Source organism: Lithobates pipiens, unplaced genomic scaffold (genome assembly GCF_037356315.1).
Source record: "Lithobates pipiens isolate NorthernLeopardFrog02 unplaced genomic scaffold, aLitPip1_a1.2 Scaffold_13, whole genome shotgun sequence".
Classification (NCBI taxonomy): Eukaryota; Metazoa; Chordata; class Amphibia; order Anura; family Ranidae; genus Lithobates; species Lithobates pipiens.
In genome coordinates, this window is record NW_027507718.1 from 233195959 (window position 1) to 233212716 (window position 16758).

Genomic DNA, 16758 nt, shown 5'->3' on the forward strand with positions numbered 1-16758 from the left:
GGAAGCCATTGGCTTCCGCTGCTATTAATCAGACAGCGAGCCAATGTGAAGAGAGGGGGGTTCAGGGACGAGCCACCGCTCCATGTCTGAATGGACACGCACAGCTGCAACTCGGGAGCGTGCCTGCTCGGGAACCCCCACAGCAAGCTGTTTGCTCTGAAAGCACTCAGCAGGGGATAGGAGCCAGGAGCGCTGGTGGGGGACCTGAGAAGAGGAGAATTGGGGCTGCTCTGTGCAAAACCATTACACAGAGCAGGTAAGTATAACATGTTGTTTTTCTTTGTTAATAAAGTATTTTTATTTTTTTTATCACTTTTTATGTTTACTAAACCCTGTTTAGCATAAACACTATGTAATATAAATGCTTGTTTTCACCCCCTTTTTTTTTTTTTTTTTTTTTTTTTTTTTTTTTTTTTTTTTTACATCTTAGTGATGCTAATGTGTGGTAGCCTTTGTGGCCTCCTCCTGTCTGTATTCAGAGGTGGCTGCATGGATTATTATTTTTTTTTCAGGATGGGCTTCCTGATGGTGATGACAGCCTTCATAATGTGTGTTGAAATAGCCAGTAATGGGCTCTGTCTGAAGTCCATGTTTCAAGGTGACAACAAAGGGGCACAACTGGTAGACAGGGTTGAGAGTGTTGTCACTGTGCGGCTGGAAGTGGCAGAAAAAAACAAACCTTAAAGTGTTTGTAAAGGAATTTTAATTTTTTTTGTTCACTTCAGGTTTGGCCGCATAGCAGCAGGTTTACTGCTAAAGGGCAGCACCTGAGCACCGCATCACGGGAGCCCAGTGGCAGGTACCACAGACTCTATGTCCACCGGCATCCGCGATGATCGTGCAGAAGGGCAGAATGAGGGTCTGTCTATGTAAACAAAGCAGATCGCCTCTCTGACCGGAGGGAAGGCATGGATCCTGTGTCTCTGCAAAGCACAGATAGAAATTCTGTATCCATAGGGGTCTCACATTGTCATGTCACATATAAGATATTGGCTGTAAACATGAGTATGTGTGTCAGACAATCTAAGGCCCCTTTCACACGGGACGTATCCGTGATGATCCGCCCTGTGAACATCCTCTTGCTCAGCGGGGATCACTCTGTTGATCCCCCGCTGAGCCGGCGGATGACAGGGTGGTCCATGTCAGATCTCTGCTCTCCCCTATGGGGGGGGGGGGGATCTGTCCATGTTCATCCGATCCACTCTGCAGATGGATAGAAAAATAGGATTTTCCTCCGCCTGCAGAATCGGACCATAGCGGGGACGGATGATATCGGGTGTCAGAGGATGTTCATCCGCTATCCCATAGGGATGCATGTATGTCCTTATGTCATCCGAAAACGGATGGATGAAATATGGACATACGGTCCGCACATGTGAAAGGGGCCTAAAGTGACTGAGTAAAGTCAGTATATAGTAACATGTATGTATCTATATATGAATAAAACGCCTGAGCTAAAGATGGTAGGGACATGGAGACTGTCAAGGGGAAGTGGTAAAGAGATACCAAAAGCTGACAAGGGTGACAGTGGGAAAAAAGAGCAGAACAACAAAAGGAAAAGATAGAGAGAATAAAATAAAGTGAATATGCATAATGAATCCTGTAGCTGTAGATGGCCACCTGGCGTCGCTATGATTGTTCGGAGGCAGGCGTGATGTTATGACATCCTAAACGCCCCCGTCCTCGCATGCTCAACGCGCAGAAGCAGTAGGTCACGCCCACATATGTAAACGGCGTTCAAACCGCATGCGAGGTGTCAATGCGAACGTTAGAGCAAGAGCAATAATTCTAACAATTGACCTCCTCTGTAACTCTAAACAGGTAACCTGTATAAAAATGTAAAGTGTCGCCTATGGGGATTTTTAAGTACCAAAGTTTGGCCTATCTACTGGTAGTTACTCGGCGTAACATCTTTCACATTATGCAAAAAAATGGGCTAACTTTACTGTTTTGTGTGTGTTTGTTTGTTTTTTTGTGTTTATTTATTTATTTTTTAATGCAAATACCATGCGAGATAACACAATATGATAACCAGGGTGATTGGCGCTACCTACAAGTAAAACTCCTTATATGTATGTATATCAATATATAATTCTGAATATATCATGTATTCATCTAGAAGAATATATATATAATAGAAGGAGGCATAACCCCAAAAAAACTACCAATCTGCAATTTGAAATTCACAAGCTACTCAGAATTCCCAAAAAACAACAAAGTTCCTACTAAAGATAAATTCCTGGGATTAACAAATAATTCCAATAAGCAACAGAAAAGGAAAAAACGAAAACCAGACAACAAACTAGAAACCAAAAAGATTTTTTTGTATCTGTATCGCCAAGAGACAGTATTCCCTAAAATCGCATAAATGCCAAAGTGTGGTTTGAGTAGGCAAATTCCCAGTAAGAGGCGTATGTAAATGTGCTAGTGAGCTTATAATCCCAAACACGCAAACTAAGTGTAAAACGCTAATATAGATACATATGCAAGAATTTTTTTGCCTAAAGTCGCATTATCGCCAAGATGTGCAAAAAACCAAATAGAAGGTGTATATAAATGTGCTTAGTAAAATTAAAATTCACAATGCTAATATAAGCATACATATATGAAAAAACAAAAAATATATTAATAGTATATAGAAATTATATCAAAAATATATATCAAAAAAGTGCAGCTGAAAAAACAAAGGACAAAAAAATATGTGTACAAAAAAGAAGAAAAAATATATATATAAAAAAGCAAAAGGGTCTCTTAAAAAACAATAAATAACAAAAAATACAAAAAGTGTCCAAATTCCCCAAAAAATCTCTTCAACAGTGCAATTACAAAAAGTTCAAAAGATGTGACTAAAGTGCTCCTCGTGCAATCTCCAACGTGACTTCTGTGTTCCCCCACAAGGTCCCCCACTCACCAGAAGAATAAACCCCTGCAGGGGTAATTCGCCTTGGAATCAAAGTCTACCGATAATCAGCTCTTCATTCGCATCCAGAGAGAGTTTTTTCAATCCCTGCTGATGTCCGGCTCCTCAATCGCAACCAAGGGGGAGATTTCCTCATAGGAAAAAAATTGTAGTCTCCATAGTGTGATTTGTATAAAAAATCAATTTATTGCCACAAAAATATAAACAAATAAAAACATAAAAAATGATAAAACGGAAAAAGACAATTCTCATATGTTGAGACAGGATGTGGAACCACAGTCCATTAAAAAACCTTTCCAGCCTCCATATATGAATGATAACGTTCCAGGAAAAAAGGTAAAAAATCCTAGAACAGGGCTGAGAGAAAGGTAATAACCATACGCTAATGGCACTTTATCCCAGATAACACAAAGGACTAGACACCAAAAAATATGTATAATGGTAATGTCCCAGGATATAACCTGTTGTCTAGAGTCACTCCAGTGTTTGTAAGTCCCCCAGGGATAGAGCCCTTCTAGCGCGAAAAAATAATAATAATCCGAACGTGGAAGCCGCCCGGTGGACACGCAGCTACGGCTTGCACTCCAACTGCGTTCCAACGAACGGAACTGACGTAATAGGCGTAACTCCGTCGAACGCGTTTCGTCATTGACGTCTTCAGCGGCGGTGTCACGCTAAAACGTCTTTCAACTTAAATAGGAAAAAAGGACCCGATCGAGCAGAATCTGATTGGCCAACGTTCGTAATTGACACCCAAACAGCCACCAATGGGCTATGCCCTGTGTCTGAAGGAGTGACAACCACCGTATCCAATCCGCATGTAGTTATCACCCAGTTCCCAGCCAAAAGGCGAGGGGAGGATATCCAAAAAAAAAGAATTACAAAACTCAATTTATAGTAAAAAATCAATAAATTTAAGACCCATCTATTGTCCGCCTATTGGGTACATGGCACATAAGGGTGATCTATCCCAAAGGGAACTTAAAAAGACTGTATACATGATGACAGTACTTATATGTTAAAAACAATAATAACATCGATGACCCTTATAACAAGTTATCATAAACAGAAGTATGAAAATGAGTATTTATACAAATAAAAAATTAGGGAAAACCAGAAATAGGTCACTACTGACTGAGATGGCTGAATACAATAGATTTCATTAACAGAAGAAAAAGAAAAGGGGTCATCCTCTTTACTTCATTGCAATCCAGCTATTACCTGGTAAAAGTGCTCATATCAATCTAGTCTATCTATCAATCTAGTAAAAGTTTTCATCTCTCCACAGTGTTATATAGTGGGCTGTAAGGGAAGCGACCAGGACTAGAAATGGTATAACATATCCAAAAAAATTTAGTAATAAAAATAAATATAAATATAAAATTAACCCCTTTCTAATGGATCCGCATTTAAATGTTTCAAAAGGGGGGAGAGCCAAATCCTGTCCATATGTCTCAGAATTGGCACATGTGATCAACAATCAGCAACATTTAGGATAATCCCAAGTGGATATAAAGTCCTCAGAATAAGTCGATATATACAAGAAGGAACGTTGTCTTATAATGTTACATAATAAAGAAGAAAAAATAGAGAAAAAATGCAATAGTGCCAAACACTAACTTAATATCGATGAATATATAGATTCCAATCTACAACAGATTGGTAAGTAACATACATCTCCTAAAAGACAACGATCAAGAGACCATCAAAGAAGAGAGATTTATGGATCAGCTATGAAACAGTTTAGGTCTATATCCAGGTTGAGACCCCGTGGCACAAGAGATCCCAACCTGTATATCCATGCAGTTTCATTCTGCGAGATGAGGGTGGTTTTATTCCCTCCCCTCCAGTTATCTTTAATGCAATCAATCCCATAGAAGATTAATCCAGAAGGATCTCTTCTGTGGAATTCGTCAAAATGGCGGGAAAGGTTATGGTTTGGGAACCCTTTTTTTATATTGTTAATATGTTCCCTAATCCTAACAAATAAAGGACGTGTGGTCCTGCCCACATATTGTAAATTGCACGGGCACTCTATAACGTATGTTACATGCGTACTCCGGCAGGTAATTAATTCCTTTATTTTATATTCTTTATGGTCTGTTCTTGCCCTAAACGTTTCTTTCTTTCTTGGCTGTTTCTTGCTAACTTTACATGGGAGGCATTTCTGGCACCTATAAAATCCCTTCATGTCATTAAAGATTTTGATTTGTTTTGGTGGATCGATGGCGTTGTGTACTAGAAGGGAGCGTAAGGTGGGAGCCTTTCTGTACACAAAACAGGGCTTTTTAGGGAGGACCTTAGATAGCACTTTATCTTCTTGAAGTATAGGCCAATACTTTTTGATAATTTTTTCAAAGTCCCTATATTGAGAGTTGAAACCAGTAATAAAAGCCAGTTCCATCTTTCTATCTTTTTTATCCTTTTTCTCCAATAACGACTTCCTCTCCAAATTCCCAATACTCTTTTTTAATTGGAGTAGTGGTTCTGGCCTGTATCCTTTTTCTTGGAATCTCTCTAAAATCATATCTGCTTGAAGATGATAGTCTTCTGCTGAGTGGCAGTTTCTCCTCAGTCTTAACAGCTGACCCTTCGGAATGTTACTTTTCCACTTAGGGTGGTGACAGCTCGTGGTCGGGATGTAGCTGTTTCTGTCAGTTGTTTTGAAGAATGTCTTGGTACTCAAAACTCCATCTATTTTTGAGATTTGGAGATCCAGGTAGTCAATACTATGTTCGCTGTATTTACCAGTGAAGGTTAGACCATAGATGTTGTTGTTAAGATTGTTCAAAAATATTTCAAGGTCTGTTGGGGTACCATCCCGTAATAAAATGAGGTCATCTATATATCTACGGTAGAACCTCACCTGGGGTATATTGCTACCATAGACATATTCCTCCTCCCACATGTTCATCATGAGATTGGCCACACTGGGGGCATAACGAGCCCCCATGGCTACTCCCTTGGTCTGAACATAGTATTTCTGATCATACCAGAAATAATTACAACTCATTGCCAGCTCTAATCCCTCAATGATATATTCTATTTGTTCTTGCCGCATATCTGTGTTCTCATATAGTGCCTTTTCAACTCCAATTAGGCCGTCACGCTGCACTATACTTGTGTACAGTGAATTCACGTCGATGGTTACCATCAGAAGTCCCTCAACGTCTACTATATCTTGAAGTTCTTTTAAAAGTTGTGTACTATCCCTTAAATAGGATCTCCCTTTTTGTACCAGGGGTTTCAAGAATTTATCAAGATATTCCCCTAGACGCGAGAAAATGGAATTTATTCCACTAATTATAGGCCTACCTGGGGGCTTATCAAGCCTCTTTTGAATTTTTGGCAAATAATACATCACTGGGGTTTTTGTCGAGTTTGAGATTAGATATTCTGCTTCATTTTCATTTAAAATTCTCATTTCTTTCCCTTTTTTCACAAAAGTTGCTAGTTTCTTCCCATATTCACGTTTAGGGTTTCCCTTCAACTTTTTATAGGTGTCTTCAACGCTTAACAATCTTTCCATCTCCTCTATGTAGTCAGACTTGTTCAGAATTACCAGGCCCCCCCCCCCCTTTGTCAGCAGGTCTGATAATTACATTTTTCTTCTCTCCTAGTGCCTTGATAGTTTTCCAAATGTTCGTAGTTTTCTTATAATTCGTTCTCTCCATTTTTCTTAAATCTCCTTCCACCATCTTGCTAAATGCCCCTAAACATTGATTTCCTGGTGTGTTAGGGTTGAACGTAGATTTATTTTTCAGATCAGTTTGTACATATAAAGATTCTTTTTTACTCTCTCCTCCTGCATTCATAGCAAAATGTTTTTTAATATTCAACTTCCTCATGAATTTCTTCAGATCAATAAAAGTCTCAAACTTATCTAGTGTTTTATCAGGCGCAAATTTTAAACCTAAGTCCAAAATCCTCAATTCATCATCCTCAAACTTTATATTGCTCAAATTATAGATTCCTTTACCAATTAGGTTCTTCTTCTTTTGTTTCTTCTTTCCTCCTCTGCTTCCCCTTGTCCGTTTTCTCCTTCCCTGTGTCTCCACCTGATGGTTCCATCTCTTTCTGTATTGTTCGCCCATGGTGTCTCTAAAGGGCGTGGATCCATGTGATCTGGGTGTTGTTCCTCTCTGTTCATTGTCCCATACAAAGCTCCCTGGGGTCCACCCCTGTTGTCTACTGGTCCTCTCCATCTTGGATTCCTGTAGGGTGGTCTGGCACCCCATCTTCCTGGGGGTCTGTCCCGTTGTCCATCCCTGGAAAAATCCCTATAGTCTCTGGAGTTCCTTCTAGGTTGGGGGAATCTATTTTCTCTATAGTTCCCTCTATCTTGTGAATATCTATATTGCGGGTAGTCCCTCAAAGGAGTGGATCGGGGATATCTATTTCCTCGGTCCTGCGGATATCTATGTTGTGGATAATCCCTTAAAGGAGTAAACCTATTTCTTGTGGGTATGTCATACCTCGGTGTAGTTGGGTCTTCCATTATATATGGTTCTTGTTGGTAAATTCTTTGGTCATCTATCTGGACGTTCCTACGACTGGGTGGTTTGTTCAATAATCTGCTACCTTGCATTGGGTTTGTTCTCGTAATTGATTGTGGCGTACTGGTTGGTTGGTCTAAATTCATAATTTCCATTGACCCATCCGGACTCTCATTATCATGGGAGATAACGTTTCAATGACCACCATTTTATTTGTGGTATACCACAAGGCCCCAGCTGTCATTGCAGTTGCAATGCATTGCACTGATGTATGAAGGAATCCAGAAATTTCCCAAGGCTTCTCCAGGTTATATAATGGTGGAAAAAAAAAAATATATATATATATATGTATAATATATTATATTTGGACACCTCCATTTCTATTTTCATATAGAATGTCTGGTTCCTATTGCATTGAATTATAATTTGCATATCTCTCTTTGTACAGATGGCATCAGCTACAGACTCCCGTTATGGGCAAAAAGAATCCTCGGACCAGAACTTTGATTACATGTTCAAGATCCTAATTATTGGGAATAGCAGCGTGGGTAAAACCTCCTTCCTCTTCAGATATGCAGACGACTCATTCACCCCTGCATTTGTCAGCACGGTGGGAATAGACTTCAAAGTGAAAACCATTTACAGGAATGATAAAAGAATCAAGCTGCAGATCTGGGTAAGCATGTAATTAACCAGGATACATCGGTATCTGATTATCCCACCCATTGAATGATTTTTCTGTAGCGTCTGTCTTTTCGTTTTCGATTATATACATTTTGTAGGATCGCAGTAAGAGACGATACATCTGAGCATTACACCTTCATACATTATGCACTTTTCTGATAAATTTTTTTTTTCCTTCAGTGTCTATTTTTACACTTTGTCATTTATACATTTTGTAGATCACATTATGGGCTCATGCACACAGGTGTATAAAAATGCCAGTAGTGTTAGCTGTAGAAGTAGAATGAGTTTTGCAGTAGCAGTTTTTAGCTGTAGTGTGTTATTTTTTAAGAAAAAATAAATAAATAAAAAAATACTCCCGCAAAAGCTTATGGCTCAAAAACGCTGATAAACGCAGAATAGCTGCATTTTTCAGAGTTGGATGGCTTTCACACCAAGCCGCCCATAGCATCAGCGGTAAAATGCCGCTATTTTTAGAGCCGTTTTACCGTTGGATTTGCAGCGCATTTCGGCCGCTAGCTAGAGAAAGGGTTAAAACCGCCCACAATACGCCGCAATAGCAGTGTTTTGCCAGCGGTATTTCAGCGCTGTCCCATTGATTTCAATGGGGAGCAGCGGTGGAGGAGCGGTAAACACACCGCTCCAAAGAAGCTGCTGGCAGGACTTTTCCTGACGTCCTGCCAGCGCACCGCTCCAGTGTGAAAGCCCTCGGGCTTTCACACTGGAGACAATGGAGCAGCAGTTTAAGGGCGGATTACAGGCCCTATTTCTAACGCTATAGTGCTTGCAAAACGCCCTCGGTGTGAAGGGGGTCTAAGCCCTTGTACACACGGTCAGAGATTCCAACAACCAAATCCGTCGGAGTAATTCCGACTGATTAATTCCGGAAGAGGTCCAGAAGTGATGTTGCATACACACGGTCGGACTAAGTTGTTGGAAAATCCGATTGTACATAACGTGATGCCGTTATTTCGTTACGACGGGACTACGTTCAGGCTAGTAGCCAATAGCTTTGATCTGGGAATTTGATCTGAGCATGTGTGGCACTTTGTCCGTCGGAGTAGGCTACACATGATTGGAGTATGTCCGATCGGAGTATTTTGTCAGAAAATTTTACCGGCAAGTTGGAAAAATTGGTCCGTCGGATATTCCGACGGAAACGGTCCAATGCAGACCACACACAGTCGGAATATCCGACAAAACAGTCCGATAGGAAACATTCTGACGGAATCGCCGACCGTGTGTACAAGGGCTTAGAGTGTTTTTTCAGCAGGACTGAATGTGGATTAGTGTATGGGCAGCTTTGTCATTCTACCCAAGCTGTCCATAGTTACTAGTTCCTCATTTACCTTGTTATATGCACTTTTTCAGTTCAGAAATGTAAGATATAAGTTTCAGGCATAATATAGAGGCAGAGAGAGAGAGGTGGGTGGGAGGGAATAATGTTCAAAGGGTGGGTGGAGAATGTCTTAAAGGAGTCAATGGCCACAGGAGGCAGAGATCTTAAGGGGCCAATGGCTGGGCTGTCCTGCCTTTAGCACATGGTGCTTGATAAAGGCTGGGTTCACATTGATGCGATTGGTCACATTGTATGTATGTGATTTGTACAGGAGTCGCAACGCATTCTTGTGCAAATCGCATGCAATTCTTTGCGGTGTGATTTGAGCCCATCATTTTGTATGGCTCATATCGCACTGCATCCGCATGAAAAAGGAGCAGGCGCCCTTTTTTTTTTTTTTTTTTGCCGCACTGAAACCAGATCAAATGGGTGTTCGTATCCATGCGATCCAGTTCTAGCAAGCGCACTGCATTCTGTGACCTGCTTTTTGTGGTGTCATTAACTTTTGACACCCGCAGCAGATCGCATGAGCAATCGTTATACATAATTCAGCGATTCATGTGCATTTCCCGCATTGCATTATTGTAAATCGAGATTAAATGCTTGAAGTTTTTATGCACAGGGGGACTAGTGGATAAGGTAGACCTGGTCCAACACCTATGGATGCCTTTGACTATCCTAGGGAAGAGGTGCAGTACATTAATACTGTATTGGGTATAGGAAAGCTGTGCCAAGCCTTTAAGAAGCAATAAATAGAAACAATACACTCACCAAAATATTTCTAAAAGCTATTTATCTTAATGTTTCTTAACCCAAAAACAAACATGCTTATTTTCCTTTACCTTCACCTGGTAATCGTGTAGTTTAACACAGTTCCTGTACCTGGTTAGCTACATCCACTTTACAGTATCTATAGAGCAAGCCATGGTTTTCACCTTGGCTAGACTTCAGACAAGTCTGCCTTTGTTTATCTTCATAACATGGGGGAGATGGCGACTAGTAGTTTACAGAAGGAAGATGGCATAAGCGCAATTTCTGTACTTGCTCAAAAGCTTCTTAGCCTGAAAAAAGAAAACAAATAGCCACCACATCGAAGGATTGGTAAGCTGTAGTATATTACGTTTTTGTCTTTGGGTTTAGTTATATTTTAATTGTCATGCTTGGTATTGGACACACAATTTTACATTTTCCCAATACCAAGCACTATGATTAAAGGGGTTGTAAAGTCAGAAGTTTTTTTTTTTTTTTCTTTTATCTTAATGCATTCTATGCATTAAGGTTAAAAGCCTTCTGTGTGTAGCAGCCCCCATTTAATACTTACCTGAGCCCCATCTCTGTCCAGTGATGTCCACGAGTGTCTCAGCCGTCCATGACTATCCGTTCTGATTGGCTGAGGCGCCATTAGCTCCTGCTGCTGTCCATCAAAGTCAGCCAATCAGAAGAGGACGGGCGGGGCCGAACCGCAGCCGTGTGTTTGAATGGACACAGAGCTGCAGCTCTGCTTTGGTGCCCCCATAGCAAGGTGCTTGGTGTGGGGGCACTCAACAGGGGGTGGGGGCAGGATCACAGAAGAGGGACCCGAGAAGAGGAGGATCCGGGCTGCTCTGTGCAAATCCACTTCCCAGAGCAGGTAACTGACGTTTATTATTTTATAGGAAAAACCCAAGCCTTTACAATCACTTTAAATGATAAGGGTGGTTTTTTTCAACTTGTAAACCTTAATATTATTACTTCCTTTTAATGCATGTTCATTGGCTGGGTTCACACTGAAGCATGGAGCGGCTCACAGCAGGGGTCTGGTGCATCCCTGCTCACTTTTTCAGGTCCGATTTCAGCCCAAATTTTTGGCTGAATGTGGACCTGAAATGGACCAGAAAACGCACAGGACCTCTGTGCAATTCGCACCGGAGCCGCTCTAGAGGTGTGTGTGAACCAACTCCATAGAGAGCCAGTCACAATCTCCTGACATGATAACCCAGCCATAGTTCTCTTAAATGAACCCTTTTGCTTCTGGACCAATTTTTCCAGTTTTCACATGTGTTAAAATTTGTTGCTTGAAAATGGAGCGGCTGTATTTTATTTACCTGTACCCTTAGCCCTTTCTGAGCTGCAGAGACCATCTGATTCTGAGTTTCTCAAGCCCTTGGAAGCTTTTCTCCCCCTTAGGCACTTGTTGACTTTCTAGCCATATGGTGTAGATTTTGTTGAGAAGTGGTCCATTCCCTCTGTCAATCCAGCCAAATAACCTCTTCATCCCCCTTCTTCTTCTTTGCTCCAGCTGTAAATGTATTTTTATCAAGGATGATACTGGTAGCAGGATCACTCATTTTCCCCAGGGGAAGAAATCTACAGAATAGCCTACAAAGGCAACTTCCTCTCTGAACGTCCACTCCTTCATGTTGAGGCTCTCCAAGCTTGGCTCCCCATCTATACGCAGTGTTTTGTACTCCAAGTCTTCTAAATCCTCCAACAAGCCTGTCTTGGCATGAAGGTGTACCTCCACTTTCCAGAGTGGGGTGATGTCTGTTGGCCTTTGTGGGTGCTTGGACATCTTGCATGCCAGATGCTTGGGTGGGGGAGGTGGTGTTCCAGGTCTAAAACTCAAATTTTGTTCCTAGTCCCTTCCTCATGTTCTACCTTTTTTTTTTTTTTTTTTTTTTAAACCTTTCTGTGTCTCGTAACAGACTGGCTGATCTCAATTAAACTTTCTTGGGCCTTCTGGACCATGGTATCATAGCTCCAGTCCCTGCTTTGCAGCAATTTCAGGGGTTTTACTGCAGCCTGTTCCTTCTTCCAAAACCCAAAGGATTTGCCCAATCCTGGAGCTTGAAGCCTTGAATGCCTTAATTTGTGTCCAAACAGTAAATCTGCCTTTCCTATTATGTGCTGCTGTGGAGAAAGGGTTGAAGTATTATGCATGAGCCATGCACAGGTTTTCTTTAAGGTGAGCAAAAGGCACTGGAATGGTAATATTTCAGAAGATTTTAAAATGAAGCATAAGTGTGTAATGTTAAACTATATCTACTGGTATTGTTACCAATGCGTCTTTGTATTTCAATTTTCTTCATATCTCAGTGACCTTCACAATTTATTTGCATCTACTGATTTTGGATCCCTGTGCTTAGAAAAAGTTTATGTACCTAACAGCCCAAAGCACATATTGTCCCTTTTTCTTCTGTAGCTCTGACTTTTAAGGACAAAAAAAAAATTTTTTTTTATTCTAGAAGAACGGTGCTTTAGGTCTGATGCTAGCTATATTAGAATAAATATATAGAACTCCTGCCCACCAGCAATTGTTAGTAGGGTCATGTACTGACTGATTACCAGATATTACATCAAATCCATCCAATTACACATGGTTCAACCATGGTACTCCAAGGTAGTATTCTCAGAAATACTACCAAAACCTCAAGCCACGCCAGAAAGACAGCAGGAGATTAGGGAAATTAACAAGTGGCTGAGGAGCTGGTGTAGAAAGGAGGGGTTTGGGTTTCCAGAGAACTGAGCTGACTTCTCAGTTGGTTACCGGCTCTTTAGCAGGGATGGACTGCACCTAAATGGGGAGGGTGCAGCTTGGCTGGGAGAGAAGATGGCCAAAAAGGTAGAGGGGATTTTAAACTAGGTGATGGGAAGGAGGGCCCAGATGTAGAGCTAGCCAGTGTGGAACAAGGTTCAGCGAGTAATATTGGGGGCACTAACGGTAGGGTGACAAGAATACACAATACCCAAGGTAAATAAGTTGGGAAATCTAAATTGCAGCCTCATTACAACTAACAAGAATATGGCATGGGACCAGACAAAATGATGAGACGTGTATACCAGTGCTAGAAGTCTGGCTAACAAGATGGGAGAACTAGAGCTGCTAATGTATGAGGAGGATTTCAATTTTTTGGGAATTTAAGACTTGGCTTGACAGCTCTCATGATTGGCTGGCAACCATTCAGGGGTAATTTCTATATCGCAGAGATAGGGAGGGTAAGAAAGGGGGAGGGCTATGCCTGTATATCAGAAATGATATGCAAGTGAACGTGAGGGACGATATCACTAATGGAGCTAGGGAGGAGGTAATCCTTGTGGGTGGAGCTCCAAAGGGAGGAAACTAAGGGGAAAATAATACTGGTCGTATGCTTTAGGCCCCCTAACCAGAGGGTGGAGGGGGAGGCAGACCTCCTAGCACAGCTTGGAATGGTGGAAAGAATGTGAAATGTCATTATAAGGGGGAATTTTAATTATCCAGTTATAGACTGGGCAGAAGAAACCGCACATTCATCTAAGGCTCGCCATTTCCTAAATGTCTTGCTGGACAACTTAACGGATCAGATGGTGAATGCACCAACAAGAAAAAATGCGTTACTAGACCTACTGATTACTAACAATACAGACCTGACCGCGGATGTAGAAATATGGGGTAGCTTAGGAAACAGCAACCAGATGACATAAATAGGATAAAATCCTAAGAACAAAAAACACTAAGGAAAAATGGGAGTGCTTTAAGAGCATACTAAATAAAGGTACTGGCCAGTGCTTTGCAACGGGTAATATGTTTAAAATGGCTAAAAATATCCTGGTGGCTAAACTCCAATGTAAAAATGCATATAAAAGCAAAAGAAATGGCCTTCAAAAAATACAAGGCTGTGGTTTCATTGTCAGCATTTAAACTTTACAAAGCGTGCAATAAGAAATGTAAGGGTTGCAATCAGGGTGGCTAAGATAGACCATGAAAGGCACGTAGCGGAAGAGAGTAAAAAAACAAAAAAAAAAAAACAAGATTTCTTTTAAGCATATAGTAAGAAAGCAAGTCCAGAACATATTGGGCCACATAAAGGATGATGAACAGAATTTGGCTACAAAGGACAGAGAGAAGGTGAAGATTTGGAATATATTCTCCTCAGCCTTCACAAAGGAATCGGGGAGGAGGAGGAGGAGATACAGTAACCAAGTCTGCAATGTTAATTTTCATAACGCATCACAGAAAGCACATTCATGGCTAACCGTAGACAGAATCAGAAATAGACTTGAAAAACTTAACATAAATAAGTCACTGGGACCAGATGGCTTACACCCGAGGGGTCCTTAAAGAAGTAAACTTCCTCTGCAAACTTTCACCTAAGGCTTACCTATAGGTATTGAAAATATCTTCTAAACCTTTACAGTTATGGAGATATTTCCAGTGCATGCAGCCAATGACATCACTGGCGCATGCGCTCTGAAGGAGCGGCCCATGGGTGCCGTTCCTTACAATCCAGTGATGTCATCGCTGGAGCCTGCAAGCCCGGAAGAAGCTCCGGAAAGATGTCGGCTGTGACCGCTGTGTGCGGGGATCGTTGCAACAGCTTTGTTTTAATGCAAGTTTTTTTAAATGAGCTAGTAAGCAATGCATACTAGCTCATCATGCCTTTGTCTTGAAGGGTGTTTGTTTATTTTTGGAGGCCAGCCAGGTGATAGCCAGACCATTTATTCCTAATTTTTATGGACAGTTTACTGACTGGAATGGTGCCAGCTGATTGGAGAAAAGCTAACGTGGCACCAATATTTGAAAAAGGGCTGAGACTTGTCCCTGGAAACTACAGGCCAGTTAGCCTAACATCAATAGTCTGCAAGTTATTGAAGGGGATGATAAGGAACTATATACAAGTATACAAGATTTTAGTAATGAAAACTGTTCTATTAGCAGCAGTCGGTATGGATTCATGAAGGATCGTTCTTGCCAAACCAATCTATTAACCTTCTATGAAGAAGTGAGCTGCCATCTAGAGAAAGGCCCATAGATGTGGTGTATCTGGATTTTGCAAAGGCATTTGATACAGTTCCCCCACAAGCCTTTATTGTGCAAACTGAGGTCTGTTGGCATGGACCATAGGGGTGAGTACATGGATTGAAAACTGGCTACAGTGGTGAGTCCAAAGGGTGGTGATAAATGGTGAGTACTCAAAATGGTGTGGTGTGGAAAGTGGGGGTCCCCCATGGATCTGTCGTGGAAGCAATCCTGTTTATCCCATTCTCTAGATCGTTTATGAATAAATTTAAACCGCTCAATCCCAGTATTTGCGAACAATACCAAGTTAAGCAGGGCAATAACTGTGTAGGATGTGGAAACCTTGCAAGAAGATCTAAACAAAATAATGGGGTGGGCAACTATGTGGTAAATGGGTTTAATGTTGAAAAATGTAAGGTAATGCATTTGGGTGTCAAAAATATGACCGCAAGTTACTGGCTAGGGGGGAACCTCCTGAGGGAATCTAGGATGGAAAAGAACCTGGGGGTCCTAGTAGATGACAGGCTCAGGAATGGCATGCAATGCCAGGCTGCTGCAAGCAAAGCCAACAGAATATTAACATGCATTAAAAGGGGGATTCACTCCAGAGATAAAATGATAATGCTCCCACTCTATAAGTCTTTGGTCCGGCCACATCTTGAGTATGAGTATGTTCTGATCACCAGTCGTCAAGAAGGATGTGCTGGAACTGGAGAGAGTCCAGAAAGGGCAACAAAGCTAATCAAGGGATTTAGAGGACCTCAGTTATGAGGAAAGACTACAAGCATTGAACCTATCCTTTGTGGAGAACAGACGCTTGAGAAGGGATATATCAATGTACAAATACCGTACTGGCATAGGGGAAAAAAGTATTTTAGTGAAAGGGAATTTAAAAAGACACACGGCCATTCACTAAAATTGGAAGAGAAGAGATTTAACCATAAACTGCGTAGAGGGTTCTTTACTGTCAGAGCGGTAAGGATGTGGAATTCTCTTCCACAAACAGTGGTATCAGCAGGGAGCGTCGATGGTTTCAAAAAACTATTAGATGGGCACCTCAACGACCACAACATTACAGGTGTATATGATGTACTATTGCCCCACACACACACATTTTGAACTGGATGGACGGATGTGTTTTTTTTTTTTTTTTTTCACCCCATCAACTATGTATGTAACCATGTTTTTACTGCCCCCCAGCCGCTCCTCCTTAAGATGCAAAGGCGGCAAACCACGTCCACATTGCTTTACATTCCATCTGTGCGATATGTGGCCAAATGCAGTATTTTCTGTTTTTAAATCAATGAAAAACCTTTAAACAGCCGAATAACATCAGTGTTTTTTTTTTTTCCTCCCTGTTCGCACGGGATACATAGACATGCACACTGGGTGAATTGCAAGGTATTTTTTTCATAAGTACACGCTCTAGGGCATTTTAGTTTAAGGAAGCTACCAGAATAAGCCTTAATTGTCATAACGGTTTAGGTTTACCATTGAAAAAGTTGTATTAACAATCTGTTATGTTTTAATAAATATATGTGTGTGCTATTCTGCCTAAAAATGA

The 16758-nt window shown here is 41.2% G+C and overlaps 1 protein-coding gene across 1 annotated transcript in view; it reads left to right on the forward strand.

Moving 5' to 3' along the window:
• Positions 1–16758, forward strand: part of RAB3A (RAB3A, member RAS oncogene family) — a 76937-nt gene that overhangs the window by 12748 nt on the left and 47431 nt on the right. Inside the window, exon 2 of the mRNA XM_077476331.1 lies at positions 7865–8092. Within this exon, the coding sequence (XP_077332457.1) occupies positions 7865–8092 (228 nt within the window). The remainder of the gene's footprint in view (positions 1–7864; positions 8093–16758) is intronic.